At 51.8% G+C, this 21,592-nt stretch overlaps 1 protein-coding gene across 3 annotated transcripts in view; it reads left to right on the top strand.

The window, feature by feature from the left end:
• EEF2KMT (eukaryotic elongation factor 2 lysine methyltransferase) overlaps positions 1 to 21,592 on the top strand; it is a 114,733-nt gene that overhangs the window by 27,148 nt on the left and 65,993 nt on the right. For all 3 annotated transcript variants that reach the window (XM_075317882.1, XM_075317880.1, XM_075317881.1), the window contains one exon: positions 13,606 to 13,686. In XM_075317882.1, the coding sequence (XP_075173997.1) occupies positions 13,606 to 13,686 (81 nt within the window). The remainder of the gene's footprint in view (positions 1 to 13,605; positions 13,687 to 21,592) is intronic.

The raw sequence follows: 21,592 nt of genomic DNA, 5'->3' as shown, positions 1-21,592 counted from the left end.
TGTAGTTCTTTGTGCGGCCTCCAGAGGCAGTAGCTATACACCCACTGTCTGGGTCTCCCAATTGGAGCTAGAAGAAAAGGAATTTACGGTAAGTAAACAAAATTCCCTTCTTTTCACGGACGTGCCAAAGGTGCGTTTTGCCCTCCGTGAGCCGTGTTTATGGGCTACGTGTGTTATTCGTGATAACACACAGAGAATGGGAACTTTCTGCTCACCTGTCCCTGGCGTCACTGTCCGTGGTACTGATCTTCGGTCTCCGGACCTGCAGACTCCCCGCGGCGGCTGCTTCCGGCCGCAGTGAAGTGAATATATTAAATTAGGATAATGAGCGGCGGTCGGCAGCAAGTGACAGCAGCGGCAGAGACTGCAGGGCTGGAGAAGGTGAGTAAAGTTTTGTTTTTTTCTCTCACAGACACATCTTCTCTCCGGTGCGTGTCACACGGAACACATCCGTGTGGTCCGTCTGCATTACGTGTCACACGTTTGCGTTCCGTGTGACACCCGTGATGCCGGAGAGAAAATGGACATGTCGACGTGAGAAACACACGGACACACATAAGTACGGAACGGACACACGTTCCATGCGCAAATACTTACGTGTGTCCAAAACCATAGGAATACCTAAGTCTACGTGTGTACGTGTCTCTGGTACGTGAGAAGCCTGCCAAACACGTACCAGAGGCACGTACGTATGAAAGAGGCCTAAGGCTGAGGCCACATGGGGTTATGTGCGAGTCCTCACATGAAACTCGGCTCATGCTCGCAGCACAGTGTAAGCCAAATGTCATTGTGACTGTGGTCCGATTGTTGCCGGCTGATGCGAGAATCGCACTGCTCTCGCGTTACACTGGAGTAATGCGAGAGCAGTGTGATGTTTTTCTTGCCCCATAGACTTGCATGGGTGCGAGTGGAACAGGATTGCATTGCACCCACAGCATGCTGTGACTGTTTTCTCGGTCCAATTAGGGCTGAGAAAACAATCGCTCATGGGTGCTGGCACATAGAGTAATATTGGTCCGAGTGGAATGCGTTTTTTTTTGTTTTTTTTTTTATCGCATTGCACTCGCACCGCTTTTCTCGCCGTGTGTCCTAGGCCTGACTTTCTATGATTCTAAGATAAAGGAGAATTGTTCTAAGATAATGTTTTCCTGTATGTAATCTGAAGATAGCCTCATGTGATCCAAAACATTTTTTATTAGATTATAGCCTAAAAAAAAGTCCTTTCTTTGTCGCTCCATTGGGAGACCCAGACAATTGGGTGTATAGCTTCTGCCTCCGGAGGCCACACAAAGTATTACACTTTAAAAGTGTAACCCCTCCCCTCTGCCTCTACACCCTCCCGTGCATCACGGGCTCCTCAGTTTTATGCTTTGTGTGGAAGGAGGCACACATCCACTCATGCATTCTCATACTAGATTATATCGGTTGGAAGAAAAGTGGGCCCCCACGGGGCCCCCGGCATGTTCCCTTCTCACCCCACTACGTCGGCGGTGCTGTTAAGGTTGAGGTACCCATTGCGGGTACAAAGGCCGGAGCCTCATGCCGTTTTCCTTCACCATCCCTTAGCGGCTCTGGGAGAAGTGGGATCCTGACCGGTCATCCAGCTACTGGGACCGTGCTCCCTCCGCAGCCCCTGTGGGAATCTGCCGGACAGGAGTCTGTTTATCCTCAGGGACCGGGCCCTGCATCTCTAAGGTACTCTGTGTCCCCATGGGGGATGTGCATGGAGCGCCTTCATCCCGGACGCTGCAGCAGCTGCTGATTTGAGAAGACCGGCGGACTTCCGCGCTGACCGCGCCTGCTTGTCGGCCGCGGTCTTAAATTTAGTCCCCGGCTTCATTGCGGCCTAGTAGCAAAAAATCCCGCCCCCGGGCCTGCCTGTCAGGGGTAAGGGTGGGACGGCCGGCCTGACGTCGGCTGTGAGGGCCGGAGCATCCTGTATGTTTCCTCCCCCCTCACTGATCACTGTGGGGACCCCAGATTCCCGCACTTTTTTAGCGCCGCCCACGGCTCCACTCCTCCCCAGAGAGCTCCGCCAGCCATTTTTTTGGCATTCTGCCGGTGGAGGATTACCTGAAAAGAGCTCTGCAACTCTGGGAGACCTAAGGCAGGGAATCTGGAGGACACACGCTCCGCTTTTTAGCGGTCGGTAAGCCGCACCGGTCACCCGGTGCTGGTCCCCTTAGGGTGCCGGAATAGATACTATATATATATATATATATATATATATATATATATATATATATATATATATATATATATATATATATATATATATATATATATATATATATATATATATATATATATTTCTGTTCGGTCGGGCTGCATACCCCTTCCCATATACCCTCAGTGATCACTCTCCTAGGCGACAACAACATGTCGTCCACAAGGAGCAAGGGTGCCAAGGCACAGGGTTATTTTACAGGTAGACCCCCCCTGCTACCCCGGTCCAGGCGGCAGGGACAGAGTTTGCCGTTTTTGCTGAAAAACTCTCTGAGTCTCTGTCACAATCCATGGCTCAGTCTATGGACAAATGGTCTGCCAAGCTGCTAGAAGCTTTGCAGTCCAGACCGGTCCTTACACAGGCCCCGGGCCCTGTTGGATCGTCGCCTCCAGGCCCCTCTCTGTCCGCGCCGCAGCGCGCCCCCAGGGGGGGCCCTAGGTCTCACGTGGAGGACTCCTGCCCGGACCACAGTCCCAGACCGGCTAAGCGGGCTCGCTGGGAATCTTCCCCGACTTCTTCACGCTGCTCGGGTTCCCAGCTTGAGGACTCTCTGGAGGACGAGGCGGACGTCGCAGCTCAGGGCTCTGAACCTGACGTTGCTCTCAATCTTGATACACCTGAAGGGGACGCCATAGTAAATGACCTTATCTCGTCCATCAACCAGGTGTTAGATCTATCTCCCCCGCCGCCACCTGTAGAGGAGTCGACTTCTCAGCAGGAGAAACACCAGTTTCGGTTCCCTAAACGTACTCGGAGTGCATTTTTCGATCACTCTAACTTCAGAGATGCTGTCCAGAAGCCCAGAGCGGTTCCGGACAAGCGTTTTACTAAGCGCCTTACTGACACACGTTACCCCTTCCCCTCTGACGTAGTTAAGGGTTGGGCTCAATGTCCCAAGGTGGATCCTCCAGTCTCTAGATTGGCGGCTAGATCTGTGGTATCGGTTGCAGATGGCTCATCGCTAAAAGATGCCACTGACAGGCAGATAGAGCTCCTGGTGAAATCCATCTATGAAGCCACGGGCGCGTCTTTTGGCCCCGGCTTTTGCAGCCGTGTGGGCACTCCAAGCTATCTCAGCTTGTCTGGCTGAGATTAATGCTGTCACACGTAATTCTGCTCCGCAGGTTGCGTCTTTGACTTCTCAGGCGTCAGCCTTTTCTTCCTACGCCATGAACGCAGTTCTAGACTCTGCTAGCCGTACAGCGGTGGCATCCGCTAATTCTGTGGCAGTCCGCAGGGCCATGTGGCTGCGCGAATGGAAGGCAGACTCGGCTTCCAAGAAGTTCTTAACCGGTTTGCCGTTTTCTGGCGACCGATTTGTTTGGCGAACGATTGGATGAGATTATTAAGGAATCCAAGGGAAAGGACTCCTTCTTACCCCAGTCCAAACCGAAGAGACCTCAGCAACGGAAAATACAATCGAGGTTTCGGTCCTTTCGTCCCTCCGCCAAGCCCCAATCCTCTTCGTCCAACAGGCCGGAGAAAGGCCAGAGGAACTCCTATGCGTGGCGGGCTAAGTCACGCCCCCAAAAACCCGCCGGAGGCAATGCCTCCAAGGCGGCCTCTTCATGACTCTCGGCATCCCCGAACCGCATCCTCGGTCGGTGGCAGGCTCTCCCGCTTTTGCGACGCCTGGTGGCCACATGTTCAAGACCGATGGGTGAGAGACATTCTGTCTCACGGTTACAGGATAGAGTTCAGCTCTCGTCCCCCGACTCGTTTTTTCAGAACCTCTCCGCCCCCCGCGCGGGCCGATGCACTTTTTCAGGCGGTGGACGCTCTGAAGACAGAAGGAGTTGTGACCCCTGTTCCCCCCCAGGAACATGGTCGCGGCTTTTACTCCAACTTGTTCGTGGTGCCAAAGAAGGACGGTTCATTCCGTCCCGTTCTGGACCTCAAATTACTCAACAGACATGTGAGCATCAGACGGTTTCGGATGGAATCTCTCCGCTCGGTCATCGCATCGATGTCACAAGGAGACTTCCTAGCATCGATCGACATCAAGGATGCTTATCTCTATGTGCCGATCGCACCCGAACATCAACGCTTTTTGCGTTTCGCCATCGGGGACGAACACCTTCAGTTCGTGGCATTGCCTTTCGGCCTGGCGACAGCCCCACGGGTGTTCACCAAGGTCATGGCATCCGTTGTGGCGGTCCTACACTCTCAGGGCCACTCGGTGATTCCCTACTTAGACGATCTTCTAGTCAGGGCGCCTTCTCAGATGGCGTGTCAAAACAGCCTTACCATCGCTCTGGCGACGCTCCAGCAGTTCGGGTGGTTCATCAACTTCCCAAAATCCAAGTTGACACCGACCCAATCACTGACTTACCTCGGGATGGAGTTTCATACTCAGTCAGCGGTAGTCATGCTACCGCTGGACAAACAGCTTTCTCTGCAGGCAGGGGTGCAATCTCTTCTTCGGGGTCAGTCACACCCCTTGAGACGCCTCATGCACTTCCTGGGGAAGATGGTGGCAGCGACGGAGGCAGTGCCCTTCGCGCAATTCCATCTGCGGCCACTCCAGTGGGACATTCTCCGCAAATGGGACAGGAGGTCGACTTCCCTCGACAGGAACGTCTCTCTTTCCCTTGCAACCAAGACGTCACTTCAGTGGTGGCTCCTTCCCAACTCTCTGTCGCAGGGAAAATCCTTCCTACCCCCAACCTGGGCTGTGGTCACCACGGACGCGAGCCTGTCAGGGTGGGGGGGCGGTATTTCTCCACCACAGGGCTCAGGGAACCTGGACTCCGATAGAATCATCCCTTCAGATCAATATTCTGGAGATAAGGGCAGTGTATCTAGCCCTATTGGCTTTTCATCGGTGGCTGGAGGGCAGGCAGATCCGTATCCAGTCGGACAACGCCACTGCCGTCGCATACATCAACCACCAAGGCGGCACTCGCAGTCGTCAAGCCTTCCAGGAAGTCCGACGGATTCTGCAGTGGGTGGAAGCCACAGCTTCCACCATCTCCGCAGTTCATATCCCGGGCGTAGAAAACTGGGAAGCAGATTTTCTCAGTCGTCAGGGCATGGACACGGGGGAATGGTCTCTGCACCCAGACGTGTTTCGAGAGATCTGTCGCCGCTGGGGAACGCCGGACGTCGATCTCATGGCGTCACGGCACAACAACAAAGTCCCGGCATTCATGGCCCGGTCTCAAGATCACAGAGCTCTGGCGGCGGACGCATTAGTTCAGGATTGGTCGCAGTTTCGACTGCCTTATGTATTTCCTCCTCTGGCGATGCTGCCCAGAGTGCTGCGAAAAATCAGGTCCGACTGTCGTCGCGCCATTCTCGTCGCTCCAGATTGGCCGAGGCGGTCGTGGTACCCGGATCTGTGGCATCTCACGGTGGGTCAACCGTGGGCGCTCCCAGACCGTCCAGACTTGCTGTCACAAGGGCCGTTTTTCCATCTGAATTCTGTGGCCCTCAACCTGACTGTGTGGCCATTGAGTCCTGGCTCCTAGCGTCCTCAGGGTTATCTCAAGATGTCATTGCCACCATGAGACAGGCCAGGAAACCAACGTCCGCCAAGATCTATCACAGGTCTTGGAGGATCTTCTTATCCTGGTGCTCTGATAATGGTTTTACTCCCTGGCCTTTTGCCTTACCCACTTTTCTTTCATTCCTTCAATCCAGAATGGACAAGGGTTTGTCTCTCGGCTCTCTCAAGGGACAAGTATCGGCGCTATCCGTATTTTTTCAAAAGCGTCTAGCCAGACTTCCGCAGGTCCGCACGTTCCTGCAGGGAGTTTGCCACATAGTCCCACCTTACAAGCGTCCGCTGGAACCCTGGGACCTTAACAGGGTGCTAACGGCTCTTCAGAAGCCACCTTTCGAGCCGCTGCGGGATGTCTCTTTATCACGTCTTTCGCAGAAGGTGGCATTTCTAGTGGCAGTTACATCGCTCCGTAGAGTGTCGGAGCTGGCAGCGCTGTCATGCAAAGCCCCCTTCCTGGTTTTTCACCAGGATAAGGTGGTTCTGCGTCCTGTCCCGGAATTTCTCCCTAAGGTGGTATCCCCTTTTCATCTCAATCAGGATATCTCCTTGCCTTCATTTTGCCCTAATCCAATTCACCAATGTGAAAAGGATTTGCACTCGTTGGATCTGGTGAGAGCACTCCGGCTCTACGTGTCTCGCACGGCGCCCCTGCGCCGTTCAGATGCGCTCTTTGTCCTTGTCGCTGGCCAGCGTAAGGGGTCGCAGGCTTCCAAGTCAACCTTGGCTCGGTGGATCAAGGAACCGATTCTGGAAGCCTATCGTTCTTCTGGGCTTTCGCTTCCTTCAGGGCTGAAAGCCCATTCTACCAGAGCCGTGGGTGCGTCCTGGGCATTGCGGCACCGGGCGACGGCTCAGCAGGTGTGTCAGGCAGCTACCTTGTCTAGCCTGCACACTTTCACGAAACACTATCAGGTGCATACCTATGCTTCGGCAGACGCCAGTCTAGGTAGGCGAGTCCTTCAGGCGGGGGTTGCCCACCTGTAAGAGGGGGTCGTCTTCGGCTCTTTTTATCGAGGTATTCTTTTACCCACCCAGGGACTGCTTTTGGACATCCCAATTGTCTGGGTCTCCCAATGGAGCGACAAAGAAGAAGGGAATTTTGTTTACTTACCGTAAATTCCTTTTTCTTTGTCGCTCCATTGGGAGACCCAGACAATTGGGTGTATAGCTACTGCCTCCGGAGGCCACACAAAGTATTACACTCAAAAGTGTAAGGCCCCTCCCCTTCTGGCTATACACCCCCAGTGGGATCACTGGCTCACCAGTTTTGTGCTTTGTGCGAAGGAGGTCAGACATCCACGCATAGCTCCACTGTTTAGTCAGCAGTAGCTGCTGACTATATCGGATGGAAGAAAAGAGGGCCCATACTAAAGGGCCCCCAGCATGCTCCCTTCTCACCCCACTCTTGTCGGGTGTTTTGTAAGGTTGAGGTACCCATTGCGGGTACAGAGGCTGGAGCCCACATGCTGTTTTCCTTCCCCATCCCCCTGAGGGCTCTGGTGAAGTGGGATCCTATCGGTCTCCAGGCACTGAGGCCGTGCTCCATCCACAGCTCCTGGGAATCTGCTGGACATGGAGCGGAGTATCCTCAGGGACATGGCTCTGCTACGTTAAGGTACTCTGTGTCCCTGTGGGGACCGCGCACGAACACACGGCAGCATTGCTGGGTGTGTTAGTGCGCCAGGGACGGCGGCGCTGCCCGCACTAGTGCCATCGCACACTACAGCTTGCTGGGTGTGTTAGTGTATTAGGGGACTACCGCGCTAACCGCCGTTGCCATTTTTATTTCGGGCGCGGCTGGGACTTGTGGTGCGCCGGGGACTTCCGCGCCGACCAAGGCTTATATGCCGGCCGCGCTTATCACTCGAGTCCCCGGCTTGCGCGGCCTAGTCTCACTTCGTTTCCGCCCACAGACCTGCCAGTCAGGGTAGGGGCGTAACGCTGCACAGCACGGCAGCGCTGAGAGCTTGAGTATGCTTTGCATACTCCACCCCTCTCACTGGATGCACGGTGAATCCGGCAGCGCTGAGAGCTGGAGTATGCTTTGCATACTCCACCCCTCTCACTGTGTACGCTGTGAAGCCGGATTCCCGCACTTTCTCAGGCACGCCCACGGCTTCTTCCTCTGCACAGGACGCCGGCAGCCATTCTTGTCAGTGTTTTCTGTAGCGACAGAAGAGACAAGTTTAGGAATCCCTGGCAGGGATTCGGATAGTCACACAACCGCTGTGACCAGGCGTTAAGCAGCACCTGTGGGGCTGACTCCACTAGTGCCGAAGTGCACATATACATATATGTTTATTCACTATGCATTGCACTGTTTAGCTGCATTTTTGTATATACCCTCCTTGATTGTGCGGAGGACATAACAGCATATTGTCTGTGTAAAACAGAGGTGCAGAAGCACATGTTTTCTATGCAGCCGGTACAGCATGTATGGCTATATGGCCGGCAGTGTACATAGACCCCCATTGTATACTACGGAGTCTCTGCTAACCGTCCAGGACATGGGGACGGTGCCTGCAGTATTTACTGACAGATTTTCTGAGACTATGGCTATGATACTAGAAGCCTTGCAGTCCAGACAAGTCTCTCAAATCCATGGCCACTGTTCACATTATCCATGGTCCCCCTCAGTGGGAACAACTTTGAGCTCCGAGGGGTCATGTGCTTCCCAGAGTGACGGCTCTGACACGGACGACAGTCCCAGATAGTCTGAGAGGCTCACTATGAGCGGCCATCGACTTCATCACACTAGTCAGGGTCCCAGCAAGCGGACTCTCTGTGTGATGTGGCGGAGATAACTGCTCAAGATCTAATCCTGAGACCGCTCTCAATCTGGATACACCTGATGGTGACGCCATAGTCAATACTCTCATAGCGTCCATCAATAGAATGTTAGTTATTTCTCCCCCAGCTCCTCCGGTGGAAGAGTCAGCTTCATAGCAGGAGAAATTCCATTCACGTATCCCAAGCGTAAATTAAATACTTTCCTTGACCACCCTGACTTTACACAGGCAGTCCAGGAACACCACGCTTATCCAGTTAAGCGCTTCCCCAAACGGCTGAGGATACACGTTATCCCTACCCCCTGACGTGGGCAATGGCTGGACCCAGTGTCCCAAGGGGCATCCTCCAATCTCCAGCTTGCAGCTAGATCCATAGTTGCAGTGGAAGATGGGGCTGCACTTAAAGATGCCACTGACTGACAGAGGGATCTCTGGTCGAAATCCATCTATGAGGCTATCGGCGCGCTGTTAGCTCCAGCAGCCGTAGAGGCACCCCAAGCTACTTCAGCTTGTCTTACACAGATGGACACGGTCACACGTACATCTGTTCCGCAAGTGTCATCCTTAACCGCTCAAATGTCTGCATTTGCGTCTTAGGCGATTAATGCTGTCCTGGACTCTACGCCCCGTACGACAGTGGCGTCCGCTCACTCCGTGGTTTTACGCAGGGCCTGGGTGTTAACTGAATGGAAGGCAGATTCTGCTTCCAAAAAAGGGCTTAACCAGTTTGCCTTGTTCTGCTGACCGACTGTTTAGTGTGCGTGAGATGTAATCATTAAACAGTTCAAGAGTAAGGATTCTTCCTTACCTCAGCCCAGACAAAACAAACCCCAACATACCAAGGGACAGTCGGGGTTTTCGGTTTTTTCAAGGCTCGGGCAGGTCCCATTTCTCCTCGTCCAAAGAGGACTCAAAAGGATCAGAGGAGCTCAGTTTCCTGGCGGGCTCAGTCACGCCCAAAAAAGACAGCCTGAAAACCCACTCCCAAGAGGCTTCCTCATGACTTGCGGCCTCCTCTCTCCGCATCCTCGGTCGGTAGCAGGCTCTCCCGCCTTGGCGATATTTAGCTGTCACAGGTCAAAGACCGTTGGGTGAGAGACATTCTGTCTCACGGGTACAGGATAGAGTTCAGTTCTCGTCCTCCAACTCAATTCTTCAGAACTTCTCCACCTCCCGACTGAGCCGACGCTCTTCTGCAGGCGGTGGGCACTCTAAAGGCACAACGAGTGGTGACCCCCGTTCCTCTTCAGGAACAAGGTCACGGTTTTTACTCCGAATTATTTGCGATGCCAAGAAAGGACGAGTATTTCCGTCCCGTTCTGGATCTAACACGGCTCAACCAGCTCGTGAACACCAGGCGGTTCCGGATGTAATCCCCCGCTCCGTCATCGCCTCAATGTTTCAAGGAAATTTCCTAACATCGATAGACGTCAAGGATGCTTATCCCCACGTGCCGATTGATCCAGAGCTCCAGCGTTTCTACGCTTTGTTATAAGACGCGAACACCTTCAGTTCGTAACCTTGCCTTCTGGCTGGCGATAGCCCCACGGGTCTTCGCTAAGGTCATGCCAGCAGTAGTACCAGTCCTGCAATCTCAAGGTCACTCTGTGATCCCGTGTTTGGGAGATCTACTTGTCAAGGCACCCTCTTAAGGAACATGCCAACACAGCCGAACGTTGCGCTGGAGACTCTCCAGAGTTTCGGGTGGATCATCAACTTTTCAAAGTCAGATCCGACCCCGGGCCAATCACTAACATATCTAGGCATGGAGTTTCATACTCTCTCAGCGATAGTGAAGCTTCCGCTAGACAAACAGCGTTCACTACAGACAAGGCTGCAATCTCTCCTTAGGATCAGTCGCACACATTGAGACGCCTCATGCACTTCTCACGTAAGATGGTAGCAATGGCGGCAGTCCCTTTCGCGCAGTTTCATCTGCGTCCACTACAATGGGACATTCCCCGCCAATGAGACGGGAAGTCGACGCCCATCGACAGAGACGTCTCCCCTTCTCAGGCGGCCAAAGAATCCCTACGGTGGTGGCTTCTTCCCACCTCATGGTCAGAAAAAAGGTCCTTCCTACCCCCATCCTGGGCGGTAGTTACGACAGGCACGAGTCTATCAGAATGGGGAGCAGTTTTTTCTCCGCCACAGGGCTCAAGGTACGTGGATTCAGCAAGAGTCCACCCTTCAGCTCAATGTTCTGGAAATCAGCGCAGTGTATCTTGTCCTACAAGCCTTCCAGCAGTGGCTGAAAAGCAAGCACATCCGAATTCAGTCGGATATCTCCACAGCGGTGGCATACATCAACCACCACGGAAGAACACGCAGCCGGCAAGCCTTCCAGGAAGTCCGGCGGATTGTAACGTGGGTAGAAGCCACGGCATCCACCATATCCGCAGTTCACATCCCAGGCGTGGTAAACTAGGAAGCAGACTTCCTCAGTCGCCAGGGTATGGACGCAGGGGACTGGTTTCTTCACCCGGACGGGTTTCAGGAGATCTGTCGCCGCTGCGGGATGCCGGACGTCGACATAATGGCGTCACGGCACAACAACTTTGTTCCGGCTTCATAGCACAATCTCACGATCATCGAGCTCTGGCGGCGGACGCCTCAGTTCAACATTGGTCGCAGATTGGCCGAGGAGGTCGGGGTTCCCGGATCTGTGGTACCTCACGGTAGGCCAACCGTGGCCACTACCAGACCGACCAGACTTGCTGTTTCAAGGGCCCTTTTTTCCATCTGAACTCTGCGGCCCTGAACATGACGGTGTAGCCATTGAGTCCTGGATCCTAGCGTCTTCAGGATTATCTCAGGAGTGGTTGTCACCATGACGCAGGCCAAGAAGCCAACGTCCGCCAAGATCTACCACAGATCGTGGAAGATATTCTTATCTTGGTGCTCTGCTCAAGGAGTTTCTCCCTGGCCATTTGCATCGCCTATTTTTCCTTCCTTCCTACAATCTTGGTTGGAAAATAGTTGGTCGCTCAGCTCCCTTAAGGGACAAGTCTCAGCGCTATCTGTATTTTTTCAGAAACGCCTAGCCGACTTCCGCAGGTATGCACGTTCCTGCAGGGAGTTTGTCTTCTCATCACTCCGTACAAGCGGCCATTAGAGCTCTGGAGTCCGAACAAGGTTCTAATGACTCTCTTGAAGCCGCCTTTCGAGCTTTTGAAAGTTGTTTCCCTTTCCGTATTTCACAGAAAGTGGCCTTTCTAGTAGCGGTCACGTCTCTTCAGAGAGTGTCCGAGCTAGCAGCGCTGTCATGCAAATCTCCATTCCTGGTCTTCACCAGGACAAGGGGGTTCGGCGTCCGATTCCGGACTTTCTCCCTAAGGTGGTATCCCACTTTCATCTCAATCAAGATATCACCTTACCTTCTTTGTGTCCTCATACAGTCCATCAATTTGAAAAGGATTTGCATCTGTTGGACCTGGTGAGAGCACTCAGGATCTACATTCCCGCACGGCGCTCCTGTGCCGCCCGGATGCACTCTTTGTCCTTGTCGCTGGTCAGCGTAAGGGGTCGCAAGCTTCCAGATCCACCCTGACTCGGTGGCTCAAGGAACCAATTCTTGAAACCTACCGTTCTGCTAGGCTCCTGGTTCCCTCAGGGCTTAATGCCCATTCTACCAGAGCCGTGGGTGAGTCCTGGGCATTACGGCACCAGGCTACGGCTCAGCAGGTGTGCCAGGCACCTACCTGGTCGAGTCTGCACACTTTTACCAAGCATTATCAGGTGCATACCTACGCTTCGGCAGACGCCAGCCTAGGTAGACAAGTCCTTCAGGCGGCGGTTGCCCACCTGTACGAAAGGGCTGTTTGACAGCCCTACCACGAGGTATTCTTTTACCCACCCAGGGACTGCTTTTGGACATCCCAATTGTCTGGGTCTCCCAATGGAGCGACAAAGAAGAAGGGAATTTTGTATACTTACCGTAAATTCCTTTTCTTCTAGCTCCAATTGGGAGACCCAGCGCCCGCCCTGTTTTCTTAGGGGTTTTTTTCGATACACATGTTGTTCATGTGAATGGTTGCAGTTCTCCGATGTTTCTTCGGATTGAATTGGTCTTTAAACCAGTTATTGGCTTTCCTCCTTCTTGCTTTTGCACTAAACTGGTGAGCCAGTGATCCCACTGGGGGTGTATAGCCAGAAGGGGAGGGGCCTTACACTTTTGAGTGTAATACTTTGTGTGGCCTCCGGAGGCAGTAGCTATACACCCAATTGTCTGGGTCTCCCAATTGGAGCTAGAAGAAAAGGAATTTACGGTAAGTATACAAAATTCCCTTCTCTTCTAGCTCCTATTGGGAGACCCAGCACCCGCCCCTGTTCCCTTCGGGCTGGTTGTTCTTTTGTGTACACATGTTGTTCATGTTGAATTGTTCTTTTGGTTCATGGTTTTCAGTTCTCCGAACATCCTTCGGATTGAATTTACCTTAGACCAATTTATAAGTTTCCTCCTTCCTGCTTTTGCACCAAAACTGAGGAGCCCGTGATGCACGGGAGGGTGTATAGGCAGAGGGGAGGGGTTACACTTTTTAAAGTGTAATACTTTGTGTGGCCTCCGGAGGCAGAAGCTATACACCCAATTGTCTGGGTCTCCCAATAGGAGCTAGAAGAAAAGGAATTTACGGTAAGTAAACAAAATTCCCTTCTTTGAATAGAAAGGGTACTTTAATTTGAGAAAATGTCTGTTTTTGTATAAAAAGTCCTACAATTTTCAAATAAAGTTTGTGCATCCGTTCTTCTTTTTAAGATCTTTACTGCTGTCATTTAATAGAGCCCTTTATTGTGTATATACTGGTGGATAAAACTTTTTCCCAGTCATATGATGATCACACGGCTCTGATATATGGTATGGTAATCGCTCCATCATATGAAACCAAAATAAACCTTAGCTGCTCTTCTTCCCATATCCTTTTCAGGGGGACGGGGTGGCATGTTTATTCCTCTAGAAACTAATTGCACTTATTGAGCCTTTTTATCTTGTACAGTCAGCTCATTGTGGGAGTTGTGTATACTCTGTTGGTCTTTGGTAAACTATGGATTCATTGATTGCTAATGAGTGCTTTTCTTCTTCACAGACCATCAATCATCCAGTTTGTCAAAAGTGTCCACCATCATTGCAATACAGAAGACTATTCTTGTCTGAGTTAATCAAAAAGGTGATCAATCTGTACATTTTGGTAAAAAGTGGTTCCTAGCTCAGAACTGATGAGACCATGAATAGCCGGATTCCCACTTGCAATCTCAAAGAGGTTGTCTTTTAAGAGCTTTAGGGTTCCCAAGCTAATGACACTGTTGGTTAAGGGAGTAAAAGTCAAGTTGAAACATGTCTTTTTCATCATTAAAAAAATCAACTTTGAATGGTTATGTAAGAGAAGTGCTGGCAGAGCAGAGTGCAGGGCAGTTGCTCTGTGTTGGAAATCAGCTAACATATCAATAATGTTAAAGCACAACTACAGGATGTTGATGTAGGTGGCAGAAGGTAACATTTGGCTGACCGACTAGTGTATATGACAATCATTGCACAGACCAGGGGGCAATACACTCTGTCAGTGGTGGTGGTATATTATACATATGCTGAAAGCCAGCTCAAAGAGACTGCACTGTGCATGCTCAGCCATGAGCCATGGAACTACAGCAGGACAGATTCAATGGCCACTGCAGAGGAAACATAAGGGAATGGTTATATAGATTTTGTTTTGAGGTCGTCAAAAACAACAGGTCTCTAGTTGAATATTCGAAATGAAATGCTCCTTTTTTGGTTAGTTTTTGGAAAAAGTGCTAGTAAAATGATTTTTTTTATTAAAAATGAATAGGAAAAGTCAAGTGGTTTTTAAATGATTTGGGAAGGCTTATTGAAGAATATCTTATAAAACTTTGTATACACATTCACTTAGAGGGTAATATGAGCAACACTGGGCTCATTTAAGAGTATATGCGCATGCTGAGTTTTTGGTTGTGGCAGAATAACGCACCAAAAAAATGCATGTGGTTTTAGTGCGTTTTTGTTCCATGCGTTTTTTTAGTGAAATCATTGGCTGAAAGGGCTAAAAAAAACGCATGAAAATATTAACCAACAATTGACATGCTACTTCTTTTTCTGCACCCAAAACTGCAAGTAAAAAAGAAGCAAAGTGTGCACAGCATTTCAGAATTCACATTGACTTTGCTGGGATAAGGATAGACATGCAGATTTGGGCAACAAACGGAACCCAAAACTGCACCAAAAAACGCATTAAAAACACCGAGCTCACAGGGCCTAACAATGTTTTAAAAGGAATCTGTCAGGAAGTTTATCCTATGTTATCTGAGAGCAGCATGTTGAAGGGACAGAAACTCTGACTCCAGGGATGTGTCACTTACTAGGCTATATAATTTCAATACTATCAATGTTTCTCTTTCGTTTCATTGGGGGACACAGGACCATGGGTGTATGCCGCTGTCACTAGGAGGCTGACACTAAGTAGACAAAAAAAGTTAGCTCCTCCCTAGCAGTATACACCCGGAGGCAGGCTCAAACCAGTTTTTGCTTAGTGTCGTAGGAGGCTTATGTGGGCCGTCTCGGCCCCCCTCAGCCATTTGATTTTTTGCGTATTTTTCATATTTCTCGGTGCCGCTCATCGGTCTCATACCTGTGTTTTCTCTTTACTGCAGGTATCTTCTCCTCATACCTCATCCTCTCCAGCCCTGTGGGTACTACTCCCCAGGGTCGCAGAGGCCCTGGTCCAGACAACCACTCCTCCCGGAAGTCCTCCAACCTCTCTGGTGATGATTCAGATGCAGCACCCCTGCTGGATTCCGAGCAGGCTGCTGATGTTCGGCGCATGGTGAATAGCCTGGTAGAAGCAGTGAATCAGACTCTAAAGGTACAGGCGGACCCCGTCTCCTCTCGGAGCACCCAGGTCTCCTTCAAGCGGATGAGGCGGGCCCATAACGCATTCAGTGGACATCCAGAGTTCGCTGAGTTACTGCGAAATCACAGGCAACAGCCGGACAGGGCATTTACCAGCGGTAAGTCCGTTAATTTACATTATCCCTTTCCTGAAGGGCTCCGAAAGGAATGGGCAGGCTCTCCCCGGTGGTCGACCCGCCAGTCTCCCGCCTGATATCTCACACAGTCCTTCCTCTCCCTAACGGTACGTCTCTCAAGGACTCCACGGACTGTACCATCGACAGGTTGGCCCGGTCCGCTTTCGAGGCAGCGGGCACATCCCTCTCCCCGGCTTTTGCCTCGGTTTGGGTTGCGAAAGCACTGATGTCCTGGGGCGAACACTGTACGCAGCGGACTCCGGGCCATTTCTGCCAATCCAAGTCTGGTTCTCATCACTTCGCAGATTTGACTCGTGGGTGAGTACCTTCTCAACGCCACCCTGGCATCAGCTAATTGCGCGGCCCAGGCCTCCAGCAACAGTTTGGCCATCCGTCGAGCCCTCTGGCTCCGGACCTGGAATGCGGATGCAGCCTCTAAAAAGTCGCTGAGTTCCCTGCCCTTCTCGGGGGAACGTCTTTTTGGAGATAAGCTAGACCAGTTGATCTCCGAGGCGACGGGAGGAAAGAGTACATCTCTCCCCCAAATCCGTCCCAAGCACGTACAGAATCGGCACCCCATCGCTCGGTTCCAGTCCAATCTCGCCCGCCTGAGTCTCCCGAGCGTGCTCGCGCGTTCTTACTCTCCATAGAATCTCTCCTTCAAGCCGGAGTCGTGGTGCCAGTTCCTCCCTCAGAACGCTTCATGGGGTTTTATTCCAACCTCTTTGTGGTCTCCAAAAAGGACGGCTCTGTCCGCCCCGTCCTCAACCTAAAGCTTCTCAACAGATCGGTGAGGCCTCGGGCATTTTGCATGGAATCCCTCCGCTCTGTGATCGCGTCCATGGAGGTCGGCGAATTCCTGGCGTCGCTGGACATTCAAGACGCCTATCTTCACAGGCCGATAGCCCTATCCCACAAACAATTCCACCGCTTTGCGATAGCAGAGGACCACTTCCAGTTCATGGTTCTTCCCTTCGGCCTCGCATCTGCCCCCAGAGTTTTCACAAAGTTCATGGCTGCTTACATGTCCGTCCTACATTCCAGAGGTGTTATGGTCATCCCGTACTTAGACGATATGTTGGTCAAAGGTTCTTCCTTCGAGGACTGTCGTCTTGGAGTTCAGATCACGATCGACACCGTTTCGCGGCTGTGGTGGCTGATCAATCGGAAGAAGTCCACTCTGACCCGGCCTGACGGATCACCTTTTTAGGCATGGTATTCGATACTGTCCAAGGTCGAGTGTTCCTTACACAAGAGAAGATCTCTTCCCTGCAACGAGGCCTCCGTGCTCTCTCCGCCGTCCGCGCCCGGTTTCCATCAGGTTCGGTATGCAAGTCCTCGGTCAGACGGTGGCGGCGATAGAGGCGGTACCCTTTGCCCAATTTCATCTTCGGCCTCTCCAGCTGGCCTTGCTGAAGAAGTGAGACAGATCTCCCTTTTCTCTGGACCGCAGGTTTCGCCTATCGGCGGGGACCCGCCACGCACTTTGTTGGTGGACCAGTCGTCGCAACCTCTCGCTAGGAAGGTTATTCCTTCCCCTCCACTGGAGGATAGTGACCACCGATGCCAGTCTCCAAGGCTGGGGGGCAGTATTCCGGCATCACACAGCGCAAGGCCGATGGTCGCCCCGAGAGAGTTGTCTCCCGATCAACATTCTGGAGATCAGAGCCATCCGGCTAGCCTTGCAATATTTTCAGCACCTAGTACAGGGCTGCCCAGTCAGGATCCAATCGGACAATGCCACGGCGGTGGCTTACATCAACCACCAGGGAGGCACAAGGAGCGTCAGGGCGATGAGAGAAGTCAAGAAGATCTTGCACTGGGCCGAGGCTCATCACTCCCTGATCTCGGCAGTACACATCCCTGGCGTGGACAATTGGGCGGCGGACTTCCTCAGTAGAGAGGGCCTCGCCTCAGGCGAATGGTCCCTCAACAGGGAAGTCTTCAACCAGATCTGCCGCAGATGGGGAACTCCGGACGTGGACCTAATGGCCTCCCGATTCAACTGTCAGGTTCCACGGTTCGTCGCACGGTACCGCGACCACCTGGCGCTAGGAGTCGATGCCCTCACCCTGTCGTGGAGCCAGTTCAGGCTCCCGTACATCTTCCCTCCGCTTCCCCTGATCCCGAGGGTTCTCAAGAAGATCAAGGCAGAGGGAATCCCAGTCATTCTGGTGGCTCCATACTGGCCCAGGCGAGCATGGTTCGCGGAACTCACTCAGCTCCTCGCAGACGCCCCGTGGCGCCTTCCAGACCATCGAGATCTTCTGTGGCAGGGACCTCTCTTCCACCAGAACTCAGAGGTCTTAAATTTGACGGCCTGGCTATTGTATCCTGGGTACTAGCTCAGGCAGGTTTTTCATCAAGAGTGATACAAACAATGATTAGGGCCAGGAAGCCATCTTCGTCAAGGATATATTACCGCACGTGGAGAGCCTTCATCCGGTGGTGTGAGGAGCACAACATCTCTTCTCTCTCTTTCTCCATTACTTCATTGCTAGCATTCTTGCAGTCAGGTCTGGATACAGGCCTCTCGCTCGCCACACTTAAGGGCCAAGTGTCTGCTCTGTCAATCCTTTTTCAGAGGCCGCTCGCTTCTCGCACGCAGATTAAAACCGTGGGACCTTAATCTAGTCCTGGGTTCGCTTCAAGGACCTCCGTTTGAGCCCTTACGAGATTCTTCCCCTTCCCAGCTGTCTTGGAAAGTGGTGTTCCTCGTTGCCATCACCTGTATACAAAGAACCTGAGAGCTGGTAGCGCTCTCTTGTCGTTCGCCCTTCTTGGTCTTCCACCAGGACAAAGCGGTTCTCTGGCCTGACCCTTCCTTTCTGCCCAAAGTGGTCTCGCCGTTCCATCTAAACGAGGAGATTGTCCTTCCGTCCTTCTGTCCTGGTCCTTCTCACAGCCTGGAAAGGACCTTGCACACTTTGGACCTGGTGTGAGCCCTCAGAATTTATGTCTCCAGGACCGCACCTTTCCGCAAGGCGGACAGTCTGTTCATCCTTCCATTCGGTCTCAAGAGGGGTATGCCGGCATCCAGGGCCACGATTGCCAGATGGATCCGTTCCGCCATATTCGAGGCCTATCGGATAAGGGACAGGTCTCCGCCGCGGGGAGTAAGGGCGCACTCTACCCGGGCAGTGGGAGCCTCTTGGGCAATTAGGCATCAGGCGTCGGCCGACCAGGTCTGCAAGGCCGCCACCTGGTCTAGTCTGCATACCTTTACCAAGTTCTACCATGTTCACACCCAAGCATTGGTGGATGTCAGTCTTGGGAGGAAGGTTTTGCAGGCGGCAGTTGCACACCTGTAATAAGGTACGAGCATTCAGATATTGTACAAGCCTGTCGGGGGAGGCCGTTTTCTTCCTGTCTGCTGTGCTTGCTGTTTCCCACACAGGGACTGCTTTTGGACGTCCCATGGTCCTGTATCCCCCAAAAAAACGAAAGAGAAAGAAGGATTTTTGTGTACTCACCGTAAAATCTCTTTCTCTAAGTCTTCATTGGGGGACACAGCACCCACCCTGCTTGTTTTTTGTTTTTTGTTTTTTTTCGGCCACTTTTAGCACGGCGACTTTGTTATTGTTGTTACCTTGAATTGGGTATGGTTGTTTTTGTACTCCTCCTACTGCTTGTGTACCAAACTGATTTGAGTCCGCCTCCGGCTCAGGGTGTATACTGCTAGGGAGGAGCTAACGTTTTTTGTCTACTTAGTGTCAGCCTCCTAGTGACAGCATCATAACCCATGGTCCTGTGTCCCCCAATGAAGACTTAGAGAAAGAGATTTTACGGTGAGTACACAAAAATCCTTCTTTTATCAGCAAGAGATTATCATTATGTGACGCCCTGGCCTATCAGGTCGTCGCAGGGTATTGTGCAATCTGCCCTTCTGCACAATATCCACTCCTCCTTGGTTACGGGTCCCGTCCTTTAGTGTTGCTAACAGCTTGGCCAATCAAAATCCTAGAAACACTTTACACTAGACCCACCCACCATTGGGGTGCGTGAAGGGAATAGGGCCGCTCATATGAGGGGTTGGTAAGGGGAAAGTGGAAAAAGTGACAGTTGAGCGAGAGTTGAGCAAGGGAGAGGAGAGTGGAGGAAGGAGGCTGAGGTGACTCTCTGAGAGGGAGAGGTCGCCGGCCTGGAGCAGGGCTCCTGTAGTTACTAGGTGGCAGACGTTGGTCTGGGCCTGGTAGCAGCTGGAACCCCGGTCGCAGGGGATTGAGTCAAGGGGCACGGACTGCCGAGGATGGCAGCCGGCAGCCCTGAGCGATCACCGGGCAGGGGCCAGGGCACGACTGGGTACGTGGACCCTAGGCCGGAAAGTAGCTTCACGCGTTCCGGTAATTTACCCGACGGGGTTGAAGAGTTCAAGATTCATCCCCAACCCACTCCAAAATCGGGGTACAAGCACACCGATGGGATAGGACTTTCCCACTACAGTCCAAACAAATCCTAGGCGTGAACTCTGAGAGCAAGCTCACTCCGTTAGCTATACGGGTGAGCGGGACCCGAAGAGTTTTATGCCCGAGGGTCCAAATAGAGACAAAGGTGCCAAGGAAAGGGCCACAGGCTAACAGCAACACCAAGGGCACGGACCCAAGCGTGCTCACTAGAAGCTGCAGTGGTGCTCAGAATTCTGGTTTACAAGCTGTCGGTGTTGTTATTCCTGGACTGAGTGAGTGCACTGAAAACCTCTGTTCCTACCCCCAACGGCACCCCAAGTACCATCCATCCAATGGGCCCCGGGACACAAACCCCCTACCCATGGAGGGGTTAAACATCAGGCTGCCAAACCATCGTCACCGGGCTCCCTAACGGCAGCGGTGGTCCCTCACATTACCATGCACCGTGGGTGGCGTCACGAACTTTCTAATCCCTTTTGTACATATCCCCCCTCTTCTTTTAAGTTGAGTGTCCCCGCGGACCCCCCGGATCCGGAAACCCCTCGAGCCACCGCGGCTCCGAATCCCAGCGGCTCGGCCGCTGGCACGGGGGCGGTACAATTACAGTACTAGGTATTCATGCAAGACAGTCAGGATAATCTGTGTAATCCCATTCTCACCTCTGATTGTCAGTTTGCTAACAATTCACATCATACTCAGGAACCGGTCAATCGAGTGTGGTCGAGGTTATGCACAGCTCAGCATTCTGAACTCCGCTAGTTCTGCAGCAAAGAAAAAGTGATTTTATCAAAACTGCACCAAGCAGTCCAGTTAGTGACACATCGCTGGAATTGGGCTCTCTGCCCCTAAGTCATTCTTATCTCGATTACATAACAAAATCTTTCTCAATTACATAACAAGCCCTGACCGATTCCCTTTAAGTTAGGACAAATTACTTCTCATAAGACCACATTGTGATTTTGGAATAACACTTTAATGAGGTTATCTAGGACTGATTTAATTTTCCCTTATAGTGCTAAGAACTTACAAATAGTAATGAGCGGACCCGTGGATATTCGGGAGCGCTGAATCGGCACAGTCTAAAAAAAAAAAAAGTCCGGTTTGGTGAACTGAACTTGACCACAGCTAACGAATCCCATACAAGTCAATGGGCACGAGAAGTTCTGTGCTGTAAAATGGCCATATTAAGGGATAAGGGGCTACAAAAGGAAGCTAAATGGGGGTAAGAGGAGCACAGTTCTACATACCATGTTTCCCGGAAGATAGCACTGCAGTCAGACTCTTTTCCTGGCCCACTCATTAAGCTTCATGAATATTCACTGCATCCCCCTCTCCCTCTTCGCCAGCATCTGTGATTTGTTGCAGACTGCAATATACGCCGACCAGTTTGCTGTATAGTAGTGTAAAACAATAAAAAAAAAATTGTGTAAGCTCATGCCATATTTTGGAAAAGCGCCGGTAAAACAGACGGCTATGGGCTGCAACCCTAGCGATCTGCCTTACCGTGGCTGGTAATCAAAAATAGAGGGGATCCTATCATTTAAAAAAATTATGTGGGATCCCCCCATTTTTTTATAACCAGCCATGGTAAAGCTGACAGCTGGTGGCTAGTATTATCAGGGTGGGAAGA

Source organism: Anomaloglossus baeobatrachus, chromosome 7, assembly GCF_048569485.1.
Source record: "Anomaloglossus baeobatrachus isolate aAnoBae1 chromosome 7, aAnoBae1.hap1, whole genome shotgun sequence".
NCBI lineage: Eukaryota > Metazoa > Chordata > Amphibia > Anura > Aromobatidae > Anomaloglossus > Anomaloglossus baeobatrachus.
This window is presented reverse-complemented; position numbering and strand designations above follow the sequence as displayed.